This window comes from Limulus polyphemus, unplaced genomic scaffold, assembly GCF_000517525.1.
Source record: "Limulus polyphemus unplaced genomic scaffold, Limulus_polyphemus-2.1.2 Scaffold6359, whole genome shotgun sequence".
Lineage (NCBI taxonomy): Eukaryota > Metazoa > Arthropoda > Merostomata > Xiphosura > Limulidae > Limulus > Limulus polyphemus.
In genome coordinates this window covers 4,776-16,824 of record NW_013671969.1, presented here as the reverse complement: position 1 = coordinate 16,824, position 12,049 = coordinate 4,776, and the positions used below count along the sequence as shown (strand labels likewise).

At 30.9% G+C, this 12,049-nt stretch overlaps 1 protein-coding gene across 6 annotated transcripts in view; it reads left to right on the top strand.

The window, feature by feature from the left end:
• Positions 1 to 11,724, top strand: part of LOC106473639 (glycosylated lysosomal membrane protein A-like) — a 40,974-nt gene extending 29,250 nt beyond the window's left edge. For 3 of the 6 annotated variants that reach the window (XM_022402044.1, XM_022402043.1, XM_022402039.1), the window contains 2 exons: positions 255 to 523; positions 9,691 to 11,724. In XM_022402044.1, coding sequence (XP_022257752.1) covers positions 255 to 523; positions 9,691 to 9,871 — 450 coding nt within the window. In that variant the 3' untranslated portion in view covers positions 9,872 to 11,724. Of the gene's footprint in view, positions 1 to 254; positions 524 to 4,362; positions 4,411 to 4,447; positions 4,499 to 9,690 lie in introns of those variants that run through there. The other 3 variants (XR_002613744.1, XM_022402040.1, XM_022402042.1) reach the window with 3 other exon arrangements.
• The last annotated feature ends 325 nt before the right edge of the window (positions 11,725 to 12,049 follow it).

Sequence of the window (12,049 nt, the reverse complement as noted above, 5' to 3'; positions counted from 1 at the left end):
TAAAGAAATCCTTACTATTAATTTTTACATTTTCAGCCAACCTTTTCTCATACATCGCTTTTGATGTCCTATTTTCCTGTTTCACCAACTTTCTTGATCTTCTAAATATCCTGTCATACCAGTCAATTCTAGTTCATTAGTTCATTTTACTTTGGGCACTTCTAGATTAAAGGAAATTTTACTCATAACTTTCATTACAATATATCACTTGACTGTTGGTTGTTCCATATTTACTAGAAATAATATACTTTCAGAGATATGTCTTGACAACTCCATCTAGCCGTTCTAATGGTTCTGGAGGTTATTTACATTGGAAGCCTGTTTGCTACACTAATTACAAAAGAACAATAGCTCATTCATCTGATTCTAGTACCTATGGGATACAGTACACCAATACCTCACAACCCTTTAGTATTGTAAAAGCATTTTTTGGACCTTCTGATAACAATTCTATGTCAGCATTTAATGTTTCTTTTGGCTCTGCTGGAGATGGATTTTACTTAAAAACTAACTACACTTCATGGTAAGTTATTAATATCTAGTGCTAACTTTTGTGTAGATTTACTATACCTTTAAGTGATTTGATATTGTTACTGTTGGAAATAGTTTTTTCATAAAAGTTCTTAAATTCCAAGTTAAATTTTAATTTGTGGAGATAAGTGATTCTTACTTAGGCTTTTAGTGATCTAAGATGTATACCAAAACTAAAGATACTTATTATATCAAAAAGCAAATGTACTGCTTAAAAATGTTAATTATTTATTAATATGCATTATTTATTTACAGATATTTCATTAAAAGAAATTTGAATTTTTATTTGTAGTATCAAGTGAATACTAAAATAATTGGCCAGTCAAAATATTTATTTAGTGTATAATAGTGTATTCTAGTTCCTTCGAAACATATGCAGATTGGTTTGAACATAATATAAAAATAATATTTTAGCAAGAGAAAAGAATAGCTAAGTATATGAAACCAACCAACCCTGGCCAATGGTTGAAGTGAAATGTTTCACTTCAACCAATTTGGATTGGCAAAGTGACAAAATAATTCAGCACTTAGAGAAACTGTAAAATATGCATAAAGATAAATATTAATTTTGCTCAGAAACAAATATTGAAAACTGAAGAAAATAAATTGAGCTTTAAATGGCAGAAATAAGAATGTACTTATAAGTCATAAATATTAAAGATATTTCAGGTAGTTCAAAATGGCATGGCCCAGTATCTGGTATAATAGCCACATGGATACTATACCTTATGAGTCCATTATAACTTTAGGAATTACAAATTCAAGTGTACCAACAAACTGATAAAACTGGGGTTCTAGTGTGTATGTGTACATGTATGTATGTATCAATAAGTAAATCAGAGTGGATACAGTATAACAAACTGAACCCCATTTGTTATTAAATTGAAAAATTACAGGTACTTAAACCTAATTTACTAGAAATCAAAAACTGAGTAACTTAGGTCATCACAAAGGAAAGAGATAGTAATAAAAGAAGCAGATAATGGCACTACCATGGTAATTATGATGTAAGACTACTATATGTACAGTGGTGCAGAATCAATTTGTGTAGAGGGAGCAAACAATAGTGACAGCATTCACTCTAAAGTAGAGGACCTCCTGCCAGAAAAAAACAAAACAATAATGAAATGTCCATTTAAAGATTCTAAATTTTCATTCATAAAAATTTTCAAAAATCATACATATTTTATAGTATCACTAGTCGCTCAGTGACAATACACCTCGTGGTTAAGTGATATCTGAAATTTCAGCTTTGTTGGAAAAGTAACTCCTTGTGACAAAAAAGAAGTTCTTATTCCAATGTATGGGTATGTTGGTACAAAAAAATTAAGGCAGACATCTGAGATCGAAAATTATTCAAATTAAAAAGTTTGTGGCAAAATATGATTGTTTATTTCATAAAAAGAAATCATTTTTATATCTTACCTAAAATTCATAAAAGTTAGGAATTAACATTACTTTTTCAAAATTAAGAAATGGTTATTTACAGATTAAGGAACCAGCTTTAATATCTTCATTTCCTACTGTAGCAGGAGTAAGTAGTGAAATGAGCTGACTGAGCAAGTTTGTCAATGACCTTCTAAACTGCATCTAAAAGGTATTCAAACCTACATCAAAGCCACTGTGAGTTTTCTTAAAAATTTACCAGCTCAGACTAGAGCTAGGCGATTTAATCGACTACCTAGAAGCAGCGATTACATCGACTAGTTTCTTGTAAAGTAATTGAATGGGGTAGCATGGCTCAGTGGCTTTACACTTTGGAGTTGTAGTCAGATGGTTGTGAGTTCAAGGCTGGCCTGCAACGTGCTGTTGTGTCCTGTTGTAGTAGGAGTAAGTAGTGAAATGAGCTGACTGGGCAAGTTTCTCAATGACCTTCTAAAACCGCATCTAAAAACTATTCAAACCCCACTTGTTCCAGTCTACCCAGCTGTTAGTTGGGGGTTAACCTGTGATGAACTGGCGTCCCATTTAGTAGGAATGTATCACCATTCTCATTGGCTTGTACCACTTGAAACTCAATTCAAAAGTACTGGTCCTATGTGCTTTGCAAAAAACACAGCAATGATTTAACTAACTAAAAGTACTTGATTAATAAATATTACAATTAAATGGATTGTCACAAAAATAATAAACTCTTCAAAGGTATAGTTTTCAATTAATACAACTGTCTAAATAATCAAAATATTACCCATATGTTTGTTTGTTGTTAAGCGCAGAGCTACATAATGGGGGGCTTAAGTTTTGAGTTTTTGGTTAATTTCTGTTGTCACTAAACTTGCTCACCCTGTCTTTATTGTGAAGCTTTTATATGCCACTGTCTTTAATATTGAAATGCTGATTAGATGGAAGGCAACACTCTCTGCCAACTTTCTGACTACTCAAATATCAAGTAAAGTGTAAATTTTAAAGTCAATTTATATATTTGTTCTAACAGTATTTAAATTTTAGCTCAAAATATTGTTACGTCTCCGTTCGTTAGTTAATTTTCCGTAACTTCGTTCCAACGAAACTTTAGAGACACAAGTCCTTTCATAAATAAAACTGGTTTATTCTTTCCGAATACAACTTTACGATACACTTAATTTCAACAGTCACTCTGTAACAAACGCTATAATTCTCAACGAACTTCTCACAATATTCTCTCTGACTGCAGTTCAATTACTCATTACCTACACATAAATTGTCCCGTCACGTTGTGACCATCTTATATATACCAAACTACCCCCAATCTAGTAATCTCCCGACAATTCAAGAAGGTTCGAGAAAGAAGTGGCGTGATACTAGTCACGTGACCTCGCTGACGCAACAATATTGTAGAATTGATATTTTGTCATTTTCTGACATTCATGAAGAAAAATTAAGTTCATACTTTCATTTCTGCACAACTGCCAAAAGTTTTTCGTGGAAACAAAACAGCATACCAGCTGATTTATTTCAGAATTTTACAGCCCATCTCCAAAAATAACTACTTTTGCTAAAAATCTATCACCCCTTGAGAATATATTATCTTCTTGATTTCTCAGTGTTTCCCTGAGTTTTTGTACTGGCTTTTTATGAAACCTTACTATGGTGACACATCAAATAGTTTAATCATGTACTGATAGAACACAGCTAGAAAGACGTTTTAAACATGATTGGAGAGAGCAAGAGTTAGAGTTATATCATGTAATAGTAGAATAAATATTTGAGTTTAACTTTTTTTATAGTTTCTGTAGATATTCTCTTCAGCTCCTTTTGTTTGTGAGTTGTGAAGGTATTTGTGTTTTAAATTATATTTGTTTGAAAGCTTTCAAAATTTTCTTCAATGAGAAAACATCATATAACTTGAGATAAAATAAGCTCATACAGTTTAGACACAGTAACAAGTGTACAATCTTTGGAATATAGGAATACAGTAGGAAATGAAGAAGTTGCATGACTGGAGATTGTTTAAGGCTTATTAATATAGGTATATTGTTGATGTTTGGTTTTTTTGTTTAAATACGGTGTTTTTAGACTTTAATGGATATACTATAGTTTTATTAAGTTGCTATGTTTGTTGTGTAAACACGAGTTTTTCCTCTTTTTTTTTTTCGTTCTTAAGTTCACCAAATTAAATTGTCACAAATCAGGTAAGTTCACTGTTTAGTGAGTGTAGTAGGTGACTGCAAAACATTCTGGTTACTGATATATTTACTGAATATAATTTTTCTATTTATCCTATTCAAACAACATACATAAATAAATTTGCTAATTGGCTACTTTATTATTTCAAATTGCAATCCTGATATGTTTTTAATAATAACTATTACTCTTATTGGTGATAGTAAAGCATATTTTCATTATTTCTAGAAGATCAGTGTGGGATTACTGCATATCATTTGAACAAATATAATGTTGATTGTTAGTTGACATTAGCGATTTATTCACCAAATAGGAAATGAGCATATGTTGACCTTCAGAAGAAATTTATCAAAGAAAACCAAAGGTAATTTGAAAATTAATCAAAAAAATCTTAATACCATATCAGGATGATGCAGTAATACAAATTACTAAGAGGTAGCACACACCTTTTTTATTATTATTATTGCTTGTAAGGTAGGGGTGTATATTTATTGATTAATCAAATGTAATCAGTTAATGAGCCCTTCGATTAATAAATTCCACTAATTGCCCAGCTCTAGCTCAGACTATGCATAATAATATGATGATGGTTACTTGTGATGTTTGTGTTTATACTGATGATGATTTGGGACTAGAAATAATTGAATACTGTTTGGATAAATTCCCAAATTTATCACATTCAAGATGCATGAAACCCATTTGACTGTAGGCTATTAATTAACCTACTTCTAATATATATGTATAGTTATTTTATTTTTAAGTATGAAAGTTTTTTTCATTGAAACAAAGGAACACCAATGTGCATAAGTACAGTTCCAACATATGCTGATAATCTTTTTAGTCTAGATGATTATGAATATTTATATAAAACTGATGAATGTGTTAGAATAATTGTTTCATTTCAGGGAGTAAAAATCTAATTTAACAATTTGTGGATCATTTCAAATAAGTTACATCCATACAGTAAGTGTATAATGGAGATATAAAAGAGTGAATTATCATTTTTAGATGTAAAAATTACCTAACATGGAAATAATGAAGATAAAATACATATTGTATAAAATAAAACAACTAACTGAAGTTTTTATCTAAATTTCTTTTGTAATCATTTGAGGCATATTAAATTAAGCATTCCCTTTAACCTTGCTAGAAGAATAATTCAGAGTAATTAAAAAGAAAAACAAGAAATAAGATTAAAAGAATTTAATAGATTTTTTAACTACAGTAGTGCTACTCAGAAGGGTTTAATAAACAACTTTATTTTGTACACAAGACAATTTGACCATAATCAACCAACGACAAAAAAATACTTCCAACAGTTACAACTTTACTTAGTAATCTTCATTAATGGTGTCAGAAATACTGTAACAAATTGTTCTGGAAAACTGAATGAAATGTTTGCCATAATAGCAGCCTATTGTCAATAAAAATATTAAAAAGATACTAATGAAATAATATGAAAAGAACTAAGATACTGAGAATAGAAACTTTTAATGACAGTAGATGCCAGTTATACTGTCAATCAGATAACTTTGTATCAGAAACTTAAGAAATTAAAAATATAAATAGTGCTATAATTTGTAAGTTTAAAAACGAAATTTTAATTGTCAATCTAAAAACTCATTTATATGTTAATGTGTTTTTAATATGGGACAACCTTAAAACCTTAGAATTTTAATGAACTTAGATAAATATAACACAAGTAATACAGAAAGTAGCCTAATCCCATATTCAAAGCACATATAAGAATTTAAGAAGGTAAATGATGAATTAAAAGAACTCTGTATTTCTGCTTCTGTTGTCTATTCTGGAAATTGAATAACTAAAAATGAGACTTCAATACAAAAAATATTATTAGAAAATTTAGGTGTAAATTAAATGAAGTTTCATATGGTGAATATTTTAAGATACAATGTTATGTTAATTAGAAATATCCACCATAGGGTGAGAAATGACTCCATGATAAAATGGGGCAGATGAACAAAGAGATTGAGGGAGGAGAATTTGATGACAGGCTTCCAGCCTCTGGTGTAATTGGGAACAACATGAGTCTGGAACAAAAACTTGGTGAAATACGTAGAACAGGTACAATGGCCTGCGAAGATAGTACTTTCAGAACAACCTCTGACAGATGCTGGCTGGTCATGAGATCCTGAGGTGGAGGGAAGGAACAGATATAGGAGATACAGGAGGTGGGAAAACTATGGGATCAGGAATCTTTCTGAGAAAACTTGAAGAACCCAAAGATTCATGATTAAAAAATGCCAGTGAAAAGAAAAACCAGCAAGCCGAGCTCCCACCGGACCAGAACCCATCAGGTAGTCATCAATACTGTTGGCAACGTGACATGTGTTATCACAGAAAAAATGAGGCGAGGCACCCTGAGAAGAAGGAACAGGTAAAAGCTGGGAAGGGCAGGGATGGAAAATGGCAACAGGTGCCCTATTGGACTCCAGTGTAGACAAACGGGCAAACTGGAAAGGGTAAACTGTTGTTGTACTGATGCAACCCGTGATTCTACAGACTCAGGGATCATGTTAAAGACGTATCATCACAAACATGGAGCCATATATAAATCCCTAAGATAAGATAATGAGACATGAGTTAAGGTCGCAGCACGACCTACAAGGTCCCAACAACAAAGAAAACATGTATGTAAAGCCAGAGCTGAAGATGACAAACAAGCCAATGTGGAAGAAGAAGGAAAAGGAAGTCCCCAGAAAATCCCTCAGGATTTTTGTGGAGAGCCTCAGAGAGAAGATGGTATGTAGAGAGATACTGTAAAGAAGTGTGAGGGTAAGACAAAGGTGGGAAATTGGGCACGGGTAAGACATACAGGAGATTCGGGGGCTGCACCCCAAACAGGCAAAATGGACCTAATAATTGCAGATCCAGGAAAAGGATAGTCTACATGATGATATGCAAGAACAAACTGATCTGAAGCTCATGAAATTGTAAAGCAATTAGTCATCATTAACCCAAATATCTGAGTGGGGGGAAACTCAGGAGGGATGGGAAGATTGGTTAGGTAGTAAGGAAGGACACCGGTCATAGGAAATAGGGGAAAGGGATAAAACGTCACCTATCTGAGAAACTAAATCCAAAAAGACCATATTTAACCTAACTGACTTCTCAGGCGGGGCATGGGAAGGCTCGGCAAAATCAGGAGGTGTAAGTAGGTGATCCAAGTTCTTGTCTGCCTGAATAGGCTCAGCTTGTTCTGAAGGAAGTGGGGTGAGGTCTGGAAACAGAGGTTGACTCATATAACGTTCAGTCACCTGGCAAATAAACATGGATAAATCCCTCATCGGATTGCCTGCACCTGAGGCCTGAGACGTAGTGCTAGTTGCAAATGTAACCCCCAAAGTAGTATCATGAACTTCGGAATTCATAATGAGTAACAGTGAACTAATAATCGAAAGAATTAATAACAATGTGATTGTAATAAACTGGGATTAAAGTTGAAGTTAAGAAACAGTCTTAATAAAAACTAGAAGTGAAAATAAGTGAAGACCACATCATGAGTATACTAAAAATTGATGTCAAACAAACAAAAAAGGAACACGTCTGAGCACAAGCGCTGCCAAACGAGAAGTGATAATTTGGTAGAGGCATATAGAGGGAATCACATGCATCACTTATGTCACACTCCTATTTGTGGAAAAGTGACACATGATGATATGATTTACATGAGAGGCATGTTGGAATCATCCAATTCCAATAGGGTGGAGCAGAAGGCTTGTGGCATGCGCAAAGAAAAAATTGCATACAGAGGGCAGCACTGGACAAGAATAGCTAATCTTGTGAGAGGAGGGAAGTACAGTATTGGAAGTATATTTTTCAATAATTTTTTTTTCACCTTTGATTAAATCAATAGACAAGATTATTCATTTAATTGCATTATTGCTGGGTTTAACTTGTACATTATATCTGGAGATATTCACAGAATTTGTTTGAAACTAAACAGTAGCTGTAATGTGAAAGTGCATTTCAAGCTATATTTTTTGAATTGAATTAAAGAAGAAATAACAGAATATTATGCCATTCTTATTCATTCATTTATCCATGCTTGGGTTGACTGCTATTTGACAACTGTTTTGAATATCTAAATATATAATTTGCCATAACAGATGATTGAGTATAGTTATGAGCAAATTCTATTTATAAATTTCTATAACACAGTTAAACTTTTCTGTAGTTGTATTTTTTGTAGTATTGGTCTTTCATGTTTTAGTTGTAAAAGAATGAGCTGAGAGACTGCTTGAATGAAACACAGAATTTTTGTGAAATGCATAATTTTTATTCTACAATTTTTTTTAATCTAGCAAACCCCTCTGGACCTAAAACTGTAACAAAAAGTTTGGTTTTCTGGATGAGTATAACATATTTTTGTCATTTATGGTTACACACAGCAATAACTGAACACTTTGCATTTTTCACAGACTTGAGATAATTCGTTTTCCTTGAATTAACTGTCCAAATCTTTAGAATAAGGTTCATTACTAATGGGAAGCTGTATTTGTGATATGACTAAAAAAAGGAATTTCATCTACACTTACAGCTCATTCTGCCTGATCTTAGGACTACATATTGGTTGCTTCTCAGTTGGAAAAATAATAATAATGTTTATTTTTATGACAGTAGTAGCTACTAATATCTAAATATCTGAATAACATGTGATAGAGGGTTTTTTTGAGGACAGGAGGTTAACCACATGGAATATTCGATTCAGAAAAGAATACAGAGGAAAGTGGAAATGACTTAACCTAAAATTGTATGACAGTTTTTATAGAACATTAAGAAAGGCAAATAGAATATAAGATGCTGAAGTAGTTCAGAATCTTGAACAGTTCTAAGCATGATGTAGATTTATCCAGGAATTTATTTAGCTGTATAATATAAAAACTGGTATGTAAAGAAGCTTTCTTCATATGTGTATGTTCATGTCACAGAAGTTTCTTAGATTTTCAAGTGAGTGTTCTTTTGAAATTCATAGTTTATTAAGTGTTTTTATGTTTTAACTATATTTTAGTTTCTTGTCTAAACTTTTATATATATTTTCCAAGAAGTATAAATTATAACAAGTACCAACATAAACATTTTCTTCAAAGTATGGAAGTTGTTTAAAGATGCGTGTTTAATTGTTTTGTAATAATTATTGCATTTATTGAAGCATGTACTCATAATCCTGTTGTGTTTAGTTACCTTTTGGTGTAAGTAAAAAATGTTAATCTTTATAAATAGTAAAATTTTTTTGATGAAAATACTTAATATATCCATTTTTTTAAATTTGTTATCCATAGATTTCCTGTTGTTTGTAATTTTCAGAATTTAGGTATACATTATATAATAGTTCTTTTTCATGTCAGTATGCTCGTTTGAGTTGTAATATGAAACCACAGCAGATTGAACTGAGCTCACTATAATGGCAGGCCATTTATAAACTGATTAGGTTAGAAATTACATAAAAGGATTATTAATTTAAAAGACGTAATAATCTGTTCTCTCAGTTATTATCTTTTGTAATATTGTAATTTAAATTTCTAACCATTATAGGTCAGTGGCAATTGGATATGGCAGAGCCCCTCCTGAAAGACTGTCACTAATGGTAATCCTAATAATATCCATTGGAGTAGGAGCTCCACTGTTACTTATGGCTATAGGAGGACTATACTTCATTATTCAAAAGCTTGCACGTAAAAAATATGACTTGCTTTTAAGCAGTTCATTAACCTGAGTTTGAAGAAGCAGAAATGAAGTAGAATTATTGAAATAATCATGTTGAAAAATAAAGAAAAGACAGAGAAATTGTAAACTTCAGTTAAGGTAATTTAATATTAAAATATTCCAATATCTTAAGTGGATAACTATATACATACAGTAATCATAATTTTCTGTGATAAATAACATAACTTAGGGAAAGTGTGATTTTATTCATTTTATTATATGTATTAGCTGTATAGAACAGAGCAAAATATTGCTAATTAAAACAACTGTGAAGTCTACAAGGAATAACTTCTGCCATAATTTCTCATGTTATAGCTTTGGCTAGTAATGACAGTGTTTTTCATTTCACAGGTATATGTGTGTGTATGTATATTCTAAACTACATTGATAATGTTAAAATGTTTTTAAGGGAATTCAGTGTTGGTGATTTATTTTATGTATAATATTTTCTAGTTTGTAAACTCAAATTAAAAACTCGTATATAAATGTATATTGGTGTTTATATACTCATTCATTCATAAACATTTGGTTGATATCTTAATATCTAAACCATGTAATATCATAAAAGTTATTGGAATACAAAGACATTTGATAATCTGTTTTTGAAAGATAGCCATTGCAACATCAGAAAAGAAGGTTCTAAAAGCTGTTTTACTTGTACTTTTCTTTAAACTGGTACAAACTAAAAATCTGTTGTGGCTGTTTCAGATAGTTTAGATAGTTTTTTCCCTGTTATAAAGAATTTCAGTTAACCTGACAAGATTTTTCTGTATCGAATTTATATTATCTTACTTCAGAAAAAGTTACATGAACCTTAGAAAAATCTATATATAGTACATATTAAAAAGCATTAACAAATGTTTTCAGCCTCTTGAGAAAAATTTAAGTTTAAATATAAACACAACTGAGCATGTTTCCAAGATGTTTTATTTATCTGTTACTTGTTGAAAATAATGAAGTTTTGTCAAAATTGAATTACACATTAAAATATTCTATGGAAATCTAATGTTGCTGAAAATTGTAACATCAGGCTAATGTTGCACCTGACCAGTCTTTACTGCCATTCACCAGTAAGTGATTCTCTATTCATATCTTATTTCAAAGGTTGCAATGGCTCCTTTTTGATGCCATTTACCCTGAATTCTTTTTCTAAAACAGGAGCAGTTTTGAAATAAAGGAATCAGAATTAGACCCTGGAAATCAATCGCTAGAAGATAACATAATTTGTAGTTTAAATTTTTTAAACAATACAAAATAGAACTTGAAATTGTCAAAGAAGATTAAAGGAAATAAAGGCATACAAACTTGGCATCAATATTTATTATTTATAGCATCAGAATAGCTCAGTTTAAGAATAAACTTTACAAAAGATAATTATAACTTGTTTGAATAGAATGAAATCGCATTTAATTCTGTTCAAAGAGGTGAATTTGATATGGCATGTTCAACATTGCTAGTTATGCTTAAGACAAAATAATAAGAATTTTAACTGAATATTTCATTTTACATTACATCAATATATGCTGATGTACTTGTTGTAAGCTGTATATTTTTAATGTAATTTGTTTGTTAGCTAGTTAGATCTGGATTTTAATGATAGCATTAAGATTGGAAGGTTTAGTAAGCTTAAAAATTCTAGAAACTTAAGGCTGTGACTTGAGGTTTCTAGCATATTTAGAAATACATTACAAATACAAAATTATTTTGAAGAAAGATTGATTTTCAAGATAGAGAGTAAATCAGTTAAGGTGTGAGCTGTCACATCTAACTTGAACAAGTGGATTTTAGTTGAAGTAATTTGTAATGTACGCCTACAACCAATTTATAGTTACAGAAGGAAATAAACTCATTTGTTATACTTTATATGGACTGTATTTTGAATTATTTTCACCATAATGTAGAACTTGACACTAAAAGAACTATGTTCCAACACTAACATTTATGTTAATTTGTCCAGACATATATATATATATATACCTGAAAGAGATTTCTTAATTATTTTCTTATTTGGAACAATCTTTGCAATATAAATGATTTCTAACTTTAAATGCCATGGACTGAGTGAAAGTTTAATTGAACATATAAGTAAAACTAAGTTAATTTAGTCTTATGATTTTTGAAATTGAAAAGGAAATAACAAAATTGACTTTATATGTATATATATATATATATATATATATATATATAT